This window comes from Scophthalmus maximus, chromosome 22 (genome assembly GCF_022379125.1).
Source record: "Scophthalmus maximus strain ysfricsl-2021 chromosome 22, ASM2237912v1, whole genome shotgun sequence".
NCBI classification, from domain to species: domain Eukaryota; kingdom Metazoa; phylum Chordata; class Actinopteri; order Pleuronectiformes; family Scophthalmidae; genus Scophthalmus; species Scophthalmus maximus.
The window spans coordinates 15,292,507-15,311,803 of NC_061536.1; the positions used below are offsets into that span (position 1 = coordinate 15,292,507).

Sequence of the window (19,297 nt, forward strand, 5' to 3'; positions counted from 1 at the left end):
TCCCAAAACAAGTCCCAAAACAAGTCCTAAAACAAATCCCAAAACAAGTCCCAAGTCAGTACCAACAAGTCCCAAAACAAGTCCTAAAACAACTCCCAAAACAAGTCCCAAAACAAGTCCCAAAACACGTCCTAAAACAAGTCCCCAAAAAAGTCCCAAGTCAGTACCAACAAGTCCCAAAACAAGTCCTAAAACAAGTCCCAAAACAAGTCCTAAAACAAGTCCCAAAACAAGTCCTAAAACAAGTCCTAAAACAAGTCCCAAAACACATCCTAAAACAAGTCCCAAGTCAGTACCAACAAGTCCCAAAACAAGTCCCAAAACAAGTCCTAAAACAAGTCCCAAGTCAGTACCAACAAGTCCCAAAACAAGTCCCAAAACAAGTCCCAAAACAATTCCTAAAACAAGTCCCAAGTCAGTACCAACAAGTCCCAAAACAAGTCCCAAAAGACAAATCCTAAAACAAGTCCTAAAACAAGTCCCAAAACAAGTCCCAAAACATGTCCCAAGTCAAGACCAACAAGTCCCAAAACAAGTCCCAAAACATGTCCCAAGTCAAGACCAACAAGTCCCAAAACAAGTCCCAAAATATGTCCCAAGTCAAGACCAACAAGTCCTAAAACAAGTCCCAACAAGTCCCAAAACAAGTCCCAAAACATGTCCCAAGTCAAGACCAACAAGTCCTAAAACAAGTCCCAAGTCAAGACCAACAAGTCCCACAACAAGTCCTAAAACAAGTCCCAATTCAAGACCAACAAGTCCTAAAACAAGTCCAAACAAGTCCCAAGTCAAGACCAACAAGTCCCAAAACTAGTCCTAAAACAAGTCCCAAGTCAAGACCAACGAGCCCGACCCTTGAGTCATCCCCAGTCTTGAATCCAGTCCTGATGAAGACCACGAGTCCCTCAGTCTGAGTAAAGTCATGTGACTGTCTTCAGACAACAAGTTGATCTGAAGCCACGTTGCTCATCAAGTGAAATGTTGCTTCACATCCTGCAGTTGGTTCTTCTCATACTCATATTCATATTCATAACCTACAGAGACCTCTGGTTTAAACTTCTGATCAGTGCAACTTGTCGCGAGTTTCACATCTGAGGAAACTTCACACGAGCTTCGTCAGCGCTACGTGTGGCAGTTAGCATGTGAGCTAAACAAAACTCAGTTCAAAAAACTCACTTTCCCATCATGCAACAGGTATTTCAACAGTCTGTTCAGTGTCACTTCACTGGACCTGAAGCTCTGGTGGTCTCAGGACTGACACACACACACACACACACACACACACACACACACACACACACACACACACACACACACACACACACACACACACACACACACACACACACACACACACACACACACACAAACTCGACGACGACGCCAAACATCATCAGTGACATCACTAACTGTCCACTCGTCTTTTCTTCCTCTCATCTTTTCTTCCTCCTGTCTTTCCGTCTTTTCGTCTTTTCCAGGTTGGAGAATAAATAATCTGTTTATTGCCTAAAGTCTCAGAGACTCTGTGATGTGAACTGAAGCTTTAACACAAAGACCCGTAAGACTCCACAACACATCTCCTTCCCTGCTCCCTTCCTCCTTCCTCTTTTCTTTCATTCTTTTATTTTTTCTGTTAATGTATTAATCTGAAGCACCCAACGAGCAAAACTCAAGGAGACAAGGAAGGAAGGAAGGACACCAGGTAACAGAGGAGTCGTCATCCTGGTGACAGCCACAGTTCTCACACACACACACACACACACAAACACACACACGTCTAACAGTGTCTGTTTACAAGTGCAAAGGGGCGTGTTGGGGGCGTGGCTTCATTCATCCTCCACGATTGGCTGTCTGCTGTCTGCAATCTGGGATTTCCACCAATAGGGAAGAGGAGGGGTAAGGGGGTAGGGCCGAGGAGGGAGGGAGCTAGTGTCCCTCTCTCTTTGAGGAGGTGCTGCTGATCTCTGGCCCTGCATCCTCCTCGCTCTTCACCACAGTGGAGGAGGAGGGGGAGGGGGGGGTTGGCAGGTTGACATGACGCTCCTCCTGCAGCGTGGGTCGGGGGGGAGGAGGGGGGGGAGGCAGGTGGAGGTGGGCTGCGGGCGGAGCAGTGGCGCTGTTGTTGTTGTTGTTGTTCGGTCTCGGAGCTTTCTGGATCACCTCCACCATGGGGGTCCGTCCCGCCGCTGCGGCCAACTCCCAGCTTGGGTTCCCTGATGTCTGGAGGAGGAGCAGCGGCCGGGCGTGGCGGTCCCGCTCCACCGCTCCGCCCGGCTGACACTGCACCACCATGCCGCGTTGCTCCGACACCGCGGGCAGCTGACTCAGAACCAGCTCCAGCACCGGCTGCGAGGAGGAGGACGAGGAGGAAGAGGCTTTCTGGATGACGCCGCCAGTCAGGGAGGTGATGATGGGGGGGTGGCAGGGAGGGGCAGGAGGCGGGGCCTGAGGAGGAAGGGGAGGAGCAGGCAGGGCATCCTCCGGCCGAGGTTTTCTTGGTCGTCCACGTTTCCGTTTCACCGGAGGAGCATTGGCGGAGCCAGCCGACACACCCGCTGCCCCGCCTGATGTCAACAACTCCAGGGGGCGCTTGATGTTCCCTCGCGCCTTCTGGACCACGGAGGTTGGGGCTGCAGCGGCGTGCTGCTGCTGAGCAGGAGGCGGCGCTGGAGGCGGAGCCACCTTCTCTCTCTCGTAGGACAGGCAGCCCTGAGGCAAGATCATCACCGGGACGGGCCCGCCCTGCTGCTGGGGCAGCGTCGCCATAGCAATGACCTTCACCCCACCCCCGCTGGCAGCCACGGCGGCGGCCGGACCCCCAGGCCCAGAAGCCCCCCCGACTCCTGAGGCGTCTTTAGGCGCTAGCGAGGGCGGAGAGGAGCGGACGGAGAGCTGGGTCTTATCGGGGATGGAGCTGCGAGGGAGGATCCTGGGTAACTGCTTCATGAAGGCCTCCACCTGCAGCAAATGACCTCACAGATCAGTTATTAATTTGTTTATTGATCACTACACAACATGAACTCAGGGGGAGGAGTCAACCTACCGCAGGACGCAGGGAGGAGGAGGAGGACGAGGAGGGAGGGGGCGGAGCGTCCAGGGAGGAAGGCTTGGCGGCGACAGTGGCAGCCGACTTGTCTCCGGGTGGAACCTTCAGCGAGTCTCCGGGTTCCTTCTGCAGTCAGACAGGAAGTGATGAGTGACACAGCTACCCAACAGGAAGTGAACAGAAACACATGCGAGCACCTTCTGATCTGCAGGGTCGGCCTCCACTCGGGACGGGACCGCGACCTTCTTCATTACCTTGTGGGGTTTGGCCGGACCTCCTGCAGACGGACAGACACACGGGCCAATCAGCAGAGGATCATTGTGTCTGTGATTGATTATCTGTCCTGTTCTGTGACGATGAATATAAAACTTTTATCAGGACAAAGAAATTGTGAAACTTCTTCTTCTATGTTTCTGGTTTGTGTCGTCCAGACCGAAACAACAGATCCAGACCGAACCAACAGATCCAGACCGAACCAACAGAACCAAACCGAACCAACAGAACCAGACTCTGTACAATCTGTGAATCTGCACATTGACGACGTGACGTTAGTTTAGTTTCTACTTCTGGAGCGGTAAGTGTTTCACTTCCTGGTTTTTCCTGTTGAAGCAGAGAAGGTAAATGACCCGTGGTCCTGGTTCGCGGACCGCGGGTCGGCTTGTTCCCGGTTCGACCCCCTGGTGGTGGAGCACAGACCTGCGAGTGTGGCTGACGTGACGAGCTCAGCCTGTGAGCAGCGAGGGTTGACGATGTGCTCCTGGATCAAGTAGCGAGCGATCTCCACCACTGTGTCGAACGAGCGCTTCAGGATCTTCTGCGCCCAATCACAGATCAGCTCGCACGCTGCCTCCGTCACTTCCTGTTTGTACGTCTGGACCAGCTCCGTCAGCTCCGCCTGGCGAGGAAGAGGATGAGGAGGAACAAGTGGAATCACTCAAGCTCAGTGCAGCAATGATCGTCCCTCACACACACACAGGCCACTTCCTGTGTCCAGAAGGTGGCGTGTGTGTGCGTGTGTGTGCGTGTGTCTGTGTGTGTCTGTGTGTGTGTGTGTGTACCGGGTCACTCTTCAGGTCCAGGTTTGGCAGCAGAGGCATGTTGAGAACCGTCTTCCTCCTGATTCCGCTGTAACAGTACGTGTCAGTCCACAGGTTATGGAATTCAACACCAGTAACCACGGCAACTGTACACAAAGATGCCGATGGCTGTGGCATCAGAACACTTTTACATAAATTAATATGAGTGAAGGATATTTGGACTGTCCTCTGCCGCCCAGACGTCGAGCCTTGATGTTGGGGAAGATGTCTCTGATGATCTTCCCAAAGTTGGCAGCGCTCAGAGGACGATGCTGCAGGTTGTCACAGTGTCTCCTGCAGGAGGACGAGGACAGAAGGGAGGGAGTGGTCACGTGACCACAGGGTGAACACAGGGTCACATGACAACAATAACAGAGTCAAGATGAAGTTGTGTGTGTGTGTGTGTGTGTGTGTGTGTGTGTGTGTGTCTGACCTGTACGTCTCGTACACGTCCTGTTTGGGCAGGCATGTGTCAGAATGTTCCTCCAGGTGACTGCGGATCCAGTTGCAGGTGTGAAGCTGATCAGCTGTGTTGAACAAGCTGGAGTCACCGACACTACACACAAACACACACACACACACACACCGACACACACACACACACCGACACACACACACACACACACACACACACACACACACACACACAGAACTCAACACTTGTTGTGTTTTTTGTTACACAACATGAGGAGGGAGAAGTGAGGCGGGGCTGACCTCTTGTCTGCGGCGCCGGGTCCCGAGGGCAGCTGGAGGTACAGGTACAGCTTGTCATTGTCGGAGAAACGTTGGACGTCTTGCTGTTGAAGCAGAACACAACAGGTGATCTGAGCACTGAGGTTAGGTCACAGGTCACAGGTCATGAGGGTCGGGCTCCGATATAACAGAACCGAGCTGGTTTCCTCTCTGGAGGTAAACTCACTTTTCATCTTTGTATTTCACGTCACAAATGTTGCAGCGATTGTCTGTGTCGACTTGTGGAAAGTGTAACCACACGACGAACTGATGCTTCAGTTCGTCGTCGCCAGACTCACCCTGCGTTCCATCACACCCAGAACTGACTAACTAACTCTGGTTCATCACTCCAGAATAATCTCAGAACTCCACCCCGACTTCCGAGGTCTGATGGAACGCAGCATCACTGTGTTGTCACGGTAGTCTCTACTTCTTCTCCACAGCTTCCAGGTGTGTTAGCTCCTCCCACTGACGGGAGTGTGTCACACTCTCTTTCGGGTGCATTTGATTTTACGTGGCTGGTACCCACCCCTCCAAGTCACTGACTGACAGAATTCATACGACATGAAGACTGTGTGATTCTTACCAGGATCTGGTCCACTTTGGTCTGAACACTCTTCCTGCAACACAGAACACACGGATCAGAACTCACAGATCAGAAAACACGGATCAGAACCTGCTCGTGATGATGTCACATCAACACAATGTTCCAGTGAGCACCAGACTTACGAGATGTTGTTCTTCAGTTTCTGCAGCAGCATGCTGGGCTCCGTGTCACCCTCCACTGCCTCCAGACTGCCCTCCGACCGCCGGGGGGCGTCGGCCCGCTGGTGCTGCTGGTCCTCCGACATCCGGACCAACTAACCCGTACACAGAACCAACATCTGGGGGGCGACAGTCAGAAAAACACAAACTCCTCACTGATTTGAAATACGTCCACAATGAGAACGACCTCAGATGACCTTCATGTAAAGCTACAGTGTGTAATATTTAGAAGAACTTATTCACAGAAGTTGAATATATTCATCATCATCCACTATGTGTTGATATATAAGTTAAATATAGTTCCATGAGGTGGACCCGTCCTCCGTGTGAGTCTACATGTTTCTACGTCGTTTTGAATATGGTTGTTAAACTAAATGCTCAAGTTGAATTTGCAGACGCTGCACGGAACCGGAAATGGAATCAGCGCTGCTCACCATAAAGTGTCCCGATAGTCACTCAGTTGCGGCCACCTGACTTTATCATCTACTTTGATTTTTAACCTTGATCTACGTCCCATCTGCTAATGTGGAGGGGGGCGGGGCTTATGACCTGTACTTCAGCCAGACACCAAGGGGAGATCATGATGATTTGACCTCATATCGTCCATCTTGATTTAGTCTGTGGATATAATAATAATAATCGAATTGACCTGGAGCATCCTTCACAGGAGGGGCGGCGCTACACTGTCTCATGATCCGTCTCGTGACAGGTGGAGGGGTCAGGGGTCTAGTGACGGGTGGAGGGGTCAGGGGTCTCGTGACGGGTGGAAGGGTCAGGGGTCTCGTGACGGGTGGTGGGGTCAGGGGTCTCGTGACAGTGGAGGGGTCCGGGTCTCCTGACAGTGGAAGGGTCAGGGGTCTGGTGACAGGTGGAGGGGTCAGGGGTCTGGTGACGGATGGAGGGGTACGGGGTCTCGTGACGGGTGGAGGGGTCCGGGGACTCGTGACGCTGGAGGGGTCTGGGGTGACGTGACAGTGGAGGGGTCCGGGGTCTCGTGACGGCTGGAGGGGTCAGGGGTCTCGTGACAGTGGAGGGGTCCGGGGTCTCGTGACGGGTGGAGGGGTCATGGGTCTCGTGACAGTGGAGGGGTCTGGGGTCTTGTGACAGTGGAGGGGTCAGGGGTCTTGTGACGGGATCAGGGGTCTCGGGACAGTGGAGGGGTCAGGGGTCTTGTGACGGGGTCAGGGGTCTCGTGACAGTGGAGGGGTCAAGGGTCTCGTGACGGGTGGAGGGGTCAGGGGTCTCGTGACGGCTGGAGGGGTCAGGGGTCTCGTGACAGTGGAGGGGTCCGGGGTCTCGTGACGGCTGGAGGGGTCAGGGGTCTCGTGACAGTGGAGGGGTCCGGGGTCTCGTGACGGGTGGAGGGGTCATGGGTCTCGTGACAGTGGAGGGGTCTGGGGTCTTGTGACAGTGGAGGGGTCAGGGGTCTTGTGACGGGATCAGGGGTCTCGTGACAGTGGAGGGGTCAGGGGTCTTGTGACGGGGTCAGGGGTCTCGTGACAGTGGAGGGGTCAAGGGTCTCATGACGGGTGGAGGGGTCAGGGGTCTCGTGACGGGGTCAGGGGTCTCGTGACAGTGGAGGGGTCAGGGGTCTCATGACGGGGTCAAGGGTCTCGTGACAGTGGAGGGGTCAGGGGTCTCATGACAGTGGAGGGGTCAGGGGTCTCATGACAGTGGAGGGGTCAGGGGTCTCGTGACGGGTCAGGGGTCTCGTGACAGTGGAGGGGTCAGGGGTCTCGTGACGGGTCAGGGGTCTCATGACAGTGGAGGGGTCAGGGGTCTCGTGACGGGTCAGGGGTCTCGTGACAGTGGAGGGGTCAGGGGTCTCGTGACGGGGTCAAGGGTCTCGTGACAGTGGAAGGGTCAGGGGTCTCGTGACGGGGTCAAGGGTCTCGTGACAGTGGAGGGGTCAGGGGTCTCGTGACGGGGTCAAGGGTCTCGTGACAGTGGAGGGGTCAGGGGTCTCGTGACAGTGGAGGGGTCAGGGGTCTCGTGACGGGGTCAAGGGTCTCGTGACAGTGGAGGGGTCAGGGGTCTCGTGACAGTGGAGGGGTCAGGGGTCTCGTTGGTCCACAGCGGGACCTCGGACAGACCGGCTCTCGCCGCTGTCTGGTGACCGCAGACAGGCGCTCACAGCCGGGTGGCCCCCGCCTCTCTGCCCCGTGTGTTAACATGTCCCCACACCGCTCAGCTCGGGTTTCATCCCGCTGCCCGCTCACACACGCCGGCTGTCAGGGCGCCGGTAATCGGTAGCACTTTGTACCGGAGCGGAAGGCTTGTTTCTGTTGAGCCACACAGACGCAGCACATCACCGGCTACGATCAGTCCCCACTCCCGCCTCCGTCTGCCGGAGATACAGACATGTCAGCGGCTGAACTGTGGCCGCCGAGTCCCGCCTGACGGTCCGTGTTGACATTTACTATGAACACACACCTACACGGCAACATATCAGTGCCCAGCTAACGGGCTAACGAGCCGCAGACACCTGCTGCCCGACACCGCGACACGTCAGCCGGTCCAAACACACGAGATGATCTGCGGCTCAGTACCGAGTCTAACGGAGCAGAACACGTTAGTTAGACTGACGCCGACATTCGCGGCGCTCCGACACCGTTAGCTCAAAGCTAGCTGCTAACCGTAACATGCTAGTGAACTAGCCTAGCTAGTTGCTATCACGTAGCATTAGATGCCGTGGACTGAAACACCCGTTAAACATGTTTATAGAAGCGGTTTTTAATTTGAGAATATTTCCAGAGAGCAGCTGATTTATTCTGTTATTAATGTGTTAGGTGTTGTGTGAGTCGCGTGTCAGATAGTATTTTAAAAAAGAAAAAGAAAGTACCTGAACCATGCTACAGCAAAAATCCCCTTTGAGATGTTTTTGTGATTGGACGACTTTGTTATGTCTGCCTGACTACAAAGCCGACGTCTGTTCCAATTGGAGCGCCGTCACAAATTTACCCGGATACCAAAAGTGGCTCGAATTCCATTCGTCGAGCGGAATTATTTTTGTGACAGGGAATATACCGATTGGACGCTTGTTTCTGGTCTGCCCAGTTACAAAACAGATGGATTTATCTCGTGAAATCTGCATAGCAACAGACGGTATGTGGGGTCAGGAGGCTGTGTGCTCTGTTTATTGGATATTTTATGTACTTATGTAACCACATTTCCACTTTATCTGGAATCTGAGGAAATTAGACTAATTTGACAAGGAACTGAATTTTAATTTGGGTAATATTTTATTAAAATATGAATAAAGATCAAGATGTGTGTAAAACACTTTGAATAACATCATATTTCATATGACCTGTGAATCATGAGAACCGTTTTGTTTGTTTCCAGCCTTCGACACATTTACTCGTTCAAAAGTAAAAACCACAGAACAATTTGATTGAACAATTTTACATTTATTTTCCATCATACAAAAGAGACAGTGAACATGAGAAAGTAAAGAGGGAAAGATATGAAGCCTGAGAGCGACGGCTCGTCTTCGTCAGCTCGTCTTCGTGGGCTAGTCTTCATCATTCAAACCCGCTGCAATGAAACGAGACATGATTCAAACCTGTGACATCACGACACAAACATCCTGCTGAACATCAGTAGCATAAATGGATGATCATAATTTGGCTTTCAGTGGAAAAGGGGGGAGGGGGGACGGCCTAGATGGTGAAAAAAAATCGTAATTCAGATCTCACACGTGGATTGTGATTCTATCCTCAAAGATCGTGATATGATCTTTTGGCCAGATCGCCCAGCCCTACCATAAACTATTATTAAAGTTGAATTGAAGTTACATCATCTCTGCTCAGATGATAATTCATATGAGCAGCAGGTGACAGATGTGACCTGATGTAAACCGTGTGGACGAGTCAGAAATTGTTTAACGCTAAGGACTTGCTGCTCTGACCTCTGACCCTACCTGACCAGGTGAGCGATGTCCCAGTTGGTTTCAGACGACAGAGGACCAATGATCTCCACACCCTCTTCTGTCACTATGGCGATCTCGTGCTAAAACAAACAACACAAGTTAGTTGCAGATCGTCTTTATATACAGTAGGTGATATTTATATACAGTCGCCAATCGTCTTTATATACAGATTTTGTGTTTATACAGTCACTCAACTCACCTTGTTGTAGGAGCGAGCGTCTCTGTAGTAAAGAACCTTGAGGCAGCGCTCCAGCAGCTCCCGGGCCTCCTGTTTAGTGATCTCCACTTTGTTCTCCACCACCTCCCTCATCAGAGGCTACACACACACACACACACACACACACACACACACACACACACACACACACACACACACACACACACACACACACACACACACACACACACACACACACACACACACACACACACACAATTTGGTACATGATCAGTTATGTGCAGATGTTGAGGTGCAGATGTTGAGGTGAAGCCTCTCACCTGAGCCAGGTACGCTCCGAAGCCAGTGGCCACGGTGGGAGCCTCGTAGGCCACGCCCAGCTTGTCTACGTACCCGAGGAAACTAAAGAGAGCAAAGATGGCCCACAGGTTAAATCACCATCATCTTGTGTTTCCTGAGAACCAATGAGAGCGCGGCAAGGGTCGGACCTCTCTCCGTTGTAGAAGCCTCCGATCACCACGGTGTTCCACAGAGGATTCATCTTACTGCGGCGGTTGTACATGACTCTGGTCAACCAGGAGTGGACGGCCTTCGGACTGTAGCTGTGACCGTCACCCAGCAGCTCCTCGTCGATACTGTCTCACACACGGGACACACACAATCAGTCTGTCAGTCTGTCATCAGTCTATCATCAGTCTGTCTGTCATCAGTCAATGTGTCAGTCTGTCATCAGTCAGTGTGTCAGTCTGTCATCAGTCAGTTTGTCAGTCAGTCATCAGTCAGTCAGTGTGTCTGTGTGTCTGTCTGTCAGTCAGTCAGTCAGTCATCAGTCTGTCTGTCTGTCACTCATCAGTCTGTCTGTCATCAGTCTTTCAGTGTGTCAGTCTGTCATCTGTCTGATACCGGATGTATGTGCGTGAGCGCAGCCTCTTACACCATCTGTTCGATGACCTGTTTGAGGTGCTGGTAGTCGGCGTAATCTCCGGACGCTCCTAGGATCGTGTTGTTGTTGACCTGAAACACAAACAGCTGTTGACCTCTGACCTCAATCACATCCCTTCACATGTGCCGGTGGCAGCGAGCATCACCTTCATGAGCCGGGAGATGTTCCTGAACCGAGCCAGAGAGCCGTACGAGCCCAACATGTCCGCCGCGATCATGACACCACCGGTGAACTTCACGCCAAGCACCGACGTCCCGGTCACCATCGGGTTCCTGAGGAGAAACATTAGAGTTATCTCATCGTCGTCGTCGTCGTCATCATCATCATCATCATCATCATCATCATCATCATCATCATCATCATCATCATCAGTCTCCAGCTCACAGAACAAGTCCTCTCTGCTGGAAACTGGTGAAACGTGTGGTGAATATTAAAATCCACTCTGTCACTCAAAGATCAACCTGTTTCCTCAGGATACAGTGAATCATTCATGGATCATTCATGAATCATTCATGGATCATTCATGGATCATTCATGATCCATCATGGATCAATCGTGGATCAATCATGGATCAATCATGGATCAATCATGGATCCATGTCAAACCCTTCGGTTGTGAGCGACAGACCGTTATAGTCCCTGTTGGCGGTTAGCTACCGCAGCTAGCTGCTAACTGCTAGTCAGCAAAACAGAGACAAACGGATCAAACTGCGGAGTTACAAATTTAAAATCATCGGCCTCGATGTCGTTTATTCGTGTTAACGTCCGAGTCGCTCCCGCGTCGGTCCGGAGCAGTCGACCCGTTACAACCGGTGTAAACCGACAGTTAGCTTAGCATCTGTTAGCCGCGATGATGCAGCACTGCGGCGGAGCACAAACCGAAACCGACAGCGGAGCTCCGGGTTCGATTCTCCGCTCCCCGCCGCGGGTCACTCACAGTGTGTGTCGGACCGGTCCGCATGCTGTGCCCGGCCCGCTGCTGCTGCTGCCGCCGGGGAACGAGTGAAACTGTCCCGGCCTCGGTCCGTCCTCCCAGAAACTCAGCTTCAGTCCGCACTCCATGTTGAATATGTGCAGGAAGTGACGACACAGCGTCTTCTTGAGCAGACGGGTGACGTCACAGACTGGCGCTTCACCGCCCCCTGCTGTTGGGAAGAAAATCAACAGTCGCCAGCAGATGAGCATAAAGATGGAGATACATAAATGTATAAAGGTAAAGCATATCAAGATATGTATAGAAAGCTATGAGCAGATAAAGGTATATAAAGATATACAGTAATATTTAAATATTTAAAGACATGTACAGGAAAAAAAGATATATGAAGATACATAGATGAAGAAATATGAAGATAAGATGTATAAAGATATATACAGACAGAGATATTAATATGAAGATATAAAGAGATAAAGATATATACAAAAAAATATTTGTCAAGATATATACAGACAGAAATAAATATGAATATATATAAAGATAAAGATATATACAGAAAAAATATAAATAAAGATTTATTCAGCCATAGATATAAAGATGAAGATACATAAAGATAAAGATATATACAGACAAGAGATGTTTATTGTAAATGCTGTAGATTCATATGCAGATGTTTACTCATGATGGACGGCAGAGTTCATCATAGTCTCAGATGGTGTAACTGTCGTATCTATGACGACAATGCTCTGGTGTGATGATTAGATCTCAAACATCTTCATACGATTTGAGTCATGAACCTTTTCTCTGTGTTTGTGTCGTGTTGGAAGAAAAACACACTCAGGATTTAATTTCTGCTTTATTTAATACGTGATGTCGAACACTGCGTGATGCAAATGGATGTTTGGACTTTACATCGACTTCGCTCAGGACTCTTCCTGTTTCACCTTGGTAGAAGACCTCTTATGACAGAAATCTGTGAGGACAGAGGACAGAGGACACAGGACACAGGAGAGGGAACAAGAGATGAGACAGGAGAGTCATGTCAGTTATGATGTCATCATGTCAGTTGATGCAGGTGACGGCACAAACACTTCTTTTCTTCCCCACTTGACTTCATTCATATCACCATGAAGATATATTCATGATGATGATGATGGTAATGAAGATGAAGATGATGATGAAGATGATTACAGACCTGCCACTCCGTCGTAGGTTAACGTTCTGTTGACAGGGAATCCAAGACACTCGCCTCGTTTCTCATGATCACTGTGGGCGGCTTTCAACTGCTCCATGTCAGAGTGGTGCCCCTCCCTCCCTGACACACACACAAGAGGTCAAAATGTTGAGCTTTTCCTTCAAGTTTCTAGTGTGTGTGTGTGTGTGTGTGCGTGCATGTGTGTGTTACTGTAGATCAGCAGGTATCGTCCGTCTTTGTTCGTGTAGACCAAAACCAGAGCGTCAGAGCTGCTCTCGTACACGTCCACTACACCAGAGTCATCGTAGGGTTCAACAACTCCGGCCTTCTCCATGGCTTAGACACACACACACACACACAGACACGCACACACAGACACGCACACACACAATAATTAAAAAGTATGCTGCAGCTTCATTTTTGAAAAAAAACACTTTTATATTAAGTGATACTTCCCTTATACTATAGTATGTTTTATTTATATACACTCAGAGTAAAGTTGACTTATACTGTACTTTATACTTTATCTGACCTCCAGTATAGTGTACACGTGTGTGTGTGTGCGTCTCACTGGCACTGATGGTATACAGTGTGTGGTGGGCAGGGTCGGGGTCAGATGCCGACATGTTGAGGGCGGGGTCGGAGGGGGCGGGGTCAGAGGATGACATGTTGAGGGCGGGGTCGGAGGGGGCGGGGTCAGAGGATGACATGTTGAGGATGAAGGTGACACACGACTTATCCCTGTGAACGACAATAGCCTGTGAGTGACGCTCAGAGCCAATCAGCAGCCAGACGCTCTCACATGACATCACACTCATTGACTCTGGTCTGGTCCGTCACAGACAATGAGAAGTACTGGGATGATTATTCCAACATCTCCACCTCCCACCCTGATCTGAGACGTGGGAGGCGGCTCAGGATATAAAGGCCCCGGGCCCTGCCCCCCCGGGCCCCCGGCACCCCCAGGCCCCCCGGCAGCCCCCCGGCAGCCCCGGGCCCCCCTGCCCCAGAGGCAGTCCAAAGTGTGTGTGTGTGTAAACACTGTGTTATTGACACTGTCCCTGATTCACTCTTCACTTTCTTTCTTTCTGTGTCACATAAACTGTACAATAACAATTTCTCATGAATCTATCTCACATTAAATCATATATTCACTTTAACAGACTAAACTACTACTACTAAGTATAGATGTATTAATGTGTATGAGGAAAAGATGTATTAATGTTTAGAAGTACAGATGTATTAAGGTGAACAAGTACAGACGTATTAATGTGTACAAGTACAGATGTATTCATGTGAACAAGTACAGATGTATTCATGTGAACAAGTACAGATGTATTAATGTGAACAAGTACAGATGTATTGTGTACAAATACAGATGTATTAATGTGTACAAGTACAGATGTATTCATGTGTACAAGTACAGATGTATTAATGTGAACAAGTACAGATGTATTAATGTGTACAAGTACAGATAATTTATTTGTACAAGTACAGATGAATTCATGTGTACAAGTACAGGTCTATTATTGTGTACAAATACAGATGTATTAATGTCTCCAAGTACAGATGTATTAATGTGTATAAGTACAGATATATCAATGTGTATAAGTATAGATGTATTCATGTGAACAAGTACAGATGTATTCATGTGAACAAGTACAGATGTATAAATGTGTACAAGTACAGATCTATTCATGTGAACAAGTACAGATGTATTCATGTGTACAAGTACAGATGTATATATGTGTATATGTATTAATTGTGATGACACAGTGTGATATCAGTGTGATGTCAGTGTGACGTCAGTGTGATGTCAGTGTGATGTCACAGTGTGATGTCAGTGTGATGTCACAGTGTGTTGTCAGTGTGATGTCACAGTTTGATGTCAGTGTGATGTCACAGTGTGTGGCACAGTGTGATGTCAATGTGATGTCACAGTGTGTTGTCACAGTGTGTTGTCAGAGTGTGATGTCAGTGTGATGTCACAGTGTGGTGTCAGTGTGATGTCACAGTGTGTTGTCACAGTGTGATGTCAGTGGGATGTCAGTGTGATGTCAGTGTGATGTCACAGTGTGTTGTCACAGTGTGGTGTCAGTGTGATGTCACAGTGTGTTGTCACAGTGTGATGTCAGTGTGATGTCACAGTGTGTTGTCACAGTGTGATGTCAGTGTGATGTCAGTGGGATGTCAGTGGGATATCAGTGTGTTGTCACAGTGTGATGTCAATGTGATGTCAGTGAGATGTCAGTGTGTTGTCACAGTGTGATGTCAGTGTGATGTCAGTGTCATTCATATGCAGATGTTTACTCATGATGGACGGCAGAGTTCATCATAGTCTCAGATGGTGTAACTGTCGTATCTATGACGACAATGCTCTGGTGTGATGATTAGATCTCAAACATCTTCATACGATTTGAGTCATGAACCTTTTCTCTGTGTTTGTGTCGTGTTGGAAGAAAAACACACTCAGGATTTAATTTCTGCTTTATTTAATACGTGATGTCGAACACTGCGTGATGCAAATGGATGTTTGGACTTTACATCGACTTCGCTCAGGACTCTTCCTGTTTCACCTTGGTAGAAGACCTCTTATGACAGAAATCTGTGAGGACAGAGGACAGAGGACACAGGACACAGGAGAGGGAACAAGAGATGAGACAGGAGAGTCATGTCAGTTATGATGTCATCATGTCAGTTGATGCAGGTGACGGCACAAACACTTCTTTTCTTCCCCACTTGACTTCATTCATATCACCATGAAGATATATTCATGATGATGATGATGGTAATGAAGATGAAGATGATGATGAAGATGATTACAGACCTGCCACTCCGTCGTAGGTTAACGTTCTGTTGACAGGGAATCCAAGACACTCGCCTCGTTTCTCATGATCACTGTGGGCGGCTTTCAACTGCTCCATGTCAGAGTGGTGCCCCTCCCTCCCTGACACACACACAAGAGGTCAAAATGTTGAGCTTTTCCTTCAAGTTTCTAGTGTGTGTGTGTGTGTGTGTGCGTGCATGTGTGTGTTACTGTAGATCAGCAGGTATCGTCCGTCTTTGTTCGTGTAGACCAAAACCAGAGCGTCAGAGCTGCTCTCGTACACGTCCACTACACCAGAGTCATCGTAGGGTTCAACAACTCCGGCCTTCTCCATGGCTTAGACACACACACACACACACAGACACGCACACACAGACACGCACACACACAATAATTAAAAAGTATGCTGCAGCTTCATTTTTGAAAAAAAACACTTTTATATTAAGTGATACTTCCCTTATACTATAGTATGTTTTATTTATATACACTCAGAGTAAAGTTGACTTATACTGTACTTTATACTTTATCTGACCTCCAGTATAGTGTACACGTGTGTGTGTGTGCGTCTCACTGGCACTGATGGTATACAGTGTGTGGTGGGCAGGGTCGGGGTCAGATGCCGACATGTTGAGGGCGGGGTCGGAGGGGGCGGGGTCAGAGGATGACATGTTGAGGATGAAGGTGACACACGACTTATCCCTGTGAACGACAATAGCCTGTGAGTGACGCTCAGAGCCAATCAGCAGCCAGACGCTCTCACATGACATCACACTCACAGGAAGAGGTTCCTCTCATGGAACCAGATGGTCGTGTTGTCTGGGCGGAGCCTCATCTCCACGTGGGAGGTGGAGATGTTGGAATAATCATCCCAGTACTTCTCATTGTCTGTGACGGACCAGACCAGAACCCAGTCCCCGACAATCTGTCAGAGAGGAGGAGTCAAACTGTTAGAGAGGAGGAGTTAGAGAGGAGGAGGAGTCAAACTGTTAGAGAGGAGGAGTTAGAGAGGAGGAGGAGTCAAACTGTTAGAGAGGAGTCAGATAGGAGGAGGAGTCAAACTGTTAGAGAGGAGGAGAAGTCAGAGAGGAGGAGGAGTCAAACTGTTAGAGAGGAGAAGTCAGAGAGGAGGAGGAGTCAAACTGTTAGAGAGGAGGATGAGTCAAACTCTTAGAGAGGAGAAGTCAGAGAGGTGGAGTCAAACTGTTAGAGAGGAGGGGTCAGAGAGGAGGAGGGGTCAGAGAGGAGGAGGAGTCAAAATGTTAGAGAGGAGGAGTCAGAGAGGAGGAGGAGTCAAACTGTTAGAGAGGAGAAGTCAGAGATGTGGAGTCAAACTGTTAGAGAGGAGGATGAGTCAAACTCTTAGAGAGGAGAAGTCAGAGAGGTGGAGTCAAACTGTTAGAGAGGAGGATGAGTCAAACTCTTAGAGAGGAGAAGTCAGAGAGGTGGAGTCAAACTGTTAGAGAGGAGGATGAGTCAAACTCTTAGAGAGGAGAAGTCAGAGAGGTGGAGTCAAACTGTTAGAGAGGAGGGGTCAGAGAGGAGGAGGGGTCAAACTGATAGAGAGGAGGGGTCAGAGAGGAGGAGGAGTCAAAATGTTAGAGAGGAGGAGTCAGAGATGTGGAGTCAAACTGTTAGAGAGGAGAAGTCAGAGAGGAGGAGGAGTCTAACTTTTAGAGAGGAGTCAGAGAGGAGGAGGAGTCAAACTGTTAGAGAGGAGGAGTCAGAGAGGAGGAGGGGTCAAACTGTTAGAGAGGAGGAGTCAAACACTTAGAGAGGAGGAGTCAGTTGTTGCGTTTCCTCAGCTGCTGATAATGTTCAGATTCTGCTTAGGAAAGGAGCTTCAATGCTTCCTTTCCTATCTCCTTCAGCTACCCTGGAGCCTCCTCTGGTTTCATCATGAAACAAAGTATCTTGACATTTCTCATCCCAGGATACTAACTTCATCTGATGAACTGAATTTTTCTCATGAATTCTTTCAGAGTTTGATTAAAAGTCGACATCAGCGGAACGTTTTATTTTCAGAACTCACCTGTCACAGGCCCGACGCATCATCACTAACCCTAACCTATGTTTTATTCTACAAAATAATACAATGAGGATGTTTATTCTCTCATTTCAAGTTTTCTTTTTGTTCATAAATATTTATCATAAGTTTTATGGTGAAACAAAAATATCATTCACATTTCCTTGTCATAAATGTTTGATAACGACATTGTAGGAATCATTGACAGATTGAAATATATATCGGCAGATGTATCTTGTCCTAATATCGATATTGGAGCCCGAGCAGCAGTGAACGTGTTTCAGAAGCTCCGCCCCCTCACCTGGTGCAGCTCGTCTCTTGGCAGCGTTTTGTTCAAGCCGTCACATTCCTTAGCGACCGGTATCGAGTTGGACCCGTCCACCAGGTCGGACCCGATCTCTGTGTTGGACCCAATCGCCACCGCCGCCACCAGCAGCAACAGCTTCACTGCACAAGTCATCCTGCTGAAACCAAACACACCCTGATCTGAGACGTGGGAGGCGGCTCAGGATATAAAGGCCCCGGGCCCTGCCCCCCCGGGCCCCCGGCACCCCCAGGCCCCCCGGCAGCCCCCCGGCAGCCCCGGGCCCCCCTGCCCCAGAGGCAGTCCAAAGTGTGTGTGTGTGTAAACACTGTGTTATTGACACTGTCCCTGATTCACTCTTCACTTTCTTTCTTTCTGTGTCACATAAACTGTACAATAACAATTTCTCATGAATCTATCTCACATTAAATCATATATTCACTTTAACAGACTAAACTACTACTACTAAGTATAGATGTATTAATGTGTATGAGGAAAAGATGTATTAATGTTTAGAAGTACAGATGTATTAAGGTGAACAAGTACAGACGTATTAATGTGTACAAGTACAGATGTATTCATGTGAACAAGTACAGATGTATTCATGTGAACAAGTACAGATGTATTAATGTGAACAAGTACAGATGTATTGTGTACAAATACAGATGTATTAATGTGTACAAGTACAGATGTATTCATGTGTACAAGTACAGATGTATTAATGTGAACAAGTACAGATGTATTAATGTGTACAAGTACAGATAATTTATTTGTACAAGTACAGATGAATTCATGTGTACAAGTACAGGTCTATTATTGTGTACAAATACAGATGTATTAATGTCTCCAAGTACAGATGTATTAATGTGTATAAGTACAGATATATCAATGTGTATAAGTATAGATGTATTCATGTGAACAAGTACAGATGTATTCATGTGAACAAGTACAGATGTATTCATGTGTACAAGTACAGATGTATATATGTGTATATGTATTAATTGTGATGACACAGTGTGATATCAGTGTGATGTCAGTGTGACGTCAGTGTGATGTCAGTGTGATGTCACAGTGTGATGTCAGTGTGATGTCACAGTGTGTTGTCAGTGTGATGTCACAGTTTGATGTCAGTGTGATGTCACAGTGTGTGGCACAGTGTGATGTCAATGTGATGTCACAGTGTGTTGTCACAGTGTGTTGTCAGAGTGTGATGTCAGTGTGATGTCACAGTGTGGTGTCAGTGTGATGTCACAGTGTGTTGTCACAGTGTGATGTCAGTGGGATGTCAGTGTGATGTCAGTGTGATGTCACAGTGTGTTGTCACAGTGTGGTGTCAGTGTGATG

At 48.7% G+C, this 19,297-nt stretch overlaps 3 protein-coding genes across 5 annotated transcripts; all 3 read right to left on the reverse strand.

Moving 5' to 3' along the window:
* Nucleotides 1-108: 108 nt before the first annotated feature.
* On the reverse strand, nt 109-8,586 carry rfx5 (regulatory factor X, 5). 3 transcript variants are annotated; one of them, XM_035620198.2, is made up of 11 exons: nt 8,462-8,586; nt 5,584-5,738; nt 5,441-5,474; nt 4,837-4,919; nt 4,556-4,678; nt 4,300-4,416; nt 4,105-4,183; nt 3,743-3,941; nt 3,301-3,323; nt 3,044-3,172; nt 109-2,958 (listed from the first exon to the last, which is right to left on the reverse strand). In XM_035620198.2, exons 2-11 carry the CDS (start codon nt 5,703-5,705, stop codon nt 1,927-1,929), a joined length of 1,941 nt encoding a protein of 646 aa, XP_035476091.1. In that variant the 5' UTR covers nt 5,706-5,738; nt 8,462-8,586; the 3' UTR covers nt 109-1,926. The 3 variants fall into 3 exon arrangements, with proteins under 3 accessions (XP_035476091.1, XP_035476089.1, XP_047186073.1); XM_035620196.2 differs by having other exon boundaries at nt 110-2,958; nt 3,244-3,323; XM_047330117.1 differs by lacking the exon at nt 8,462-8,586 and adding an exon at nt 6,054-7,247 and having other exon boundaries at nt 110-2,958; nt 3,244-3,323.
* A 427-nt stretch (nt 8,587-9,013) lies between these two features.
* psmb4 (proteasome 20S subunit beta 4) lies at nt 9,014-11,765 on the reverse strand. The gene is made up of 8 exons (XM_035620228.2): nt 11,608-11,765; nt 10,817-10,943; nt 10,663-10,742; nt 10,217-10,363; nt 10,049-10,130; nt 9,750-9,866; nt 9,542-9,630; nt 9,014-9,156 (listed from the first exon to the last, which is right to left on the reverse strand). Exons 1-8 carry the CDS (start codon nt 11,730-11,732, stop codon nt 9,144-9,146), a joined length of 780 nt encoding a protein of 259 aa, XP_035476121.1. The 5' UTR covers nt 11,733-11,765; the 3' UTR covers nt 9,014-9,143.
* A 682-nt stretch (nt 11,766-12,447) lies between these two features.
* On the reverse strand, nt 12,448-18,149 carry LOC118291808 (saxitoxin and tetrodotoxin-binding protein 2). Its single transcript, XM_047330413.1, has 10 exons — nt 17,951-18,149; nt 16,403-16,548; nt 16,198-16,325; nt 15,837-15,962; nt 15,627-15,746; nt 15,362-15,404; nt 13,371-13,540; nt 13,010-13,135; nt 12,800-12,919; nt 12,448-12,577 (listed from the first exon to the last, which is right to left on the reverse strand). The coding sequence occupies exons 1-10, from the start codon at nt 18,107-18,109 to the stop codon at nt 12,528-12,530; spliced, it is 1,188 nt and encodes a 395-aa protein (XP_047186369.1). The 5' UTR covers nt 18,110-18,149; the 3' UTR covers nt 12,448-12,527.
* Between the last annotated feature and the right edge of the window lie 1,148 nt (nt 18,150-19,297).

What these genes read in the sequence shown, in the direction of transcription:
- LOC118291808 (XM_047330413.1), bottom strand. Translation starts at nt 18,109, where the DNA reads ATGACTTGTGCAGTGAAGCTGTTGCTGCTGGTGGCGGCGGTGGCGATT. An exon ending in ACCAAGGTGAAACAGGAAGA is followed by an intron (nt 13,541 to 15,361) that starts GTCCTGAGCGAA and finishes TGTCGTTCACAG; the next exon opens with GGATAAGTCGTGTGTCACCT. An exon ending in ACTGTATACCATCAGTGCCA is followed by an intron (nt 13,136 to 13,370) that starts GTGAGACGCACA and finishes TGTGTGTCTAAG; the next exon opens with CCATGGAGAAGGCCGGAGTT.
- rfx5 (XM_035620196.2), bottom strand. Translation starts at nt 5,705, where the DNA reads ATGTCGGAGGACCAGCAGCACCAGCGGGCCGACGCCCCCCGGCGGTCG. An exon ending in GGCGGCAGAGGACAGTCCAA is followed by an intron (nt 4,184 to 4,299) that starts ATATCCTTCACT and finishes GTGGACTGACAC; the next exon opens with GTACTGTTACAGCGGAATCA. An exon ending in CACGTCAGCCACACTCGCAG is followed by an intron (nt 3,324 to 3,742) that starts GTCTGTGCTCCA and finishes GTCCGTCTGCAG; the next exon opens with GAGGTCCGGCCAAACCCCAC.
- psmb4 (XM_035620228.2), bottom strand. Translation starts at nt 11,732, where the DNA reads ATGGAGTGCGGACTGAAGCTGAGTTTCTGGGAGGACGGACCGAGGCCG. An exon ending in GGACCGGTCCGACACACACT is followed by an intron (nt 10,944 to 11,607) that starts GTGAGTGACCCG and finishes GTTTCTCCTCAG; the next exon opens with GAACCCGATGGTGACCGGGA. An exon ending in ACGCTCGCTCCTACAACAAG is followed by an intron (nt 9,631 to 9,749) that starts GTGAGTTGAGTG and finishes TGTTTGTTTTAG; the next exon opens with CACGAGATCGCCATAGTGAC.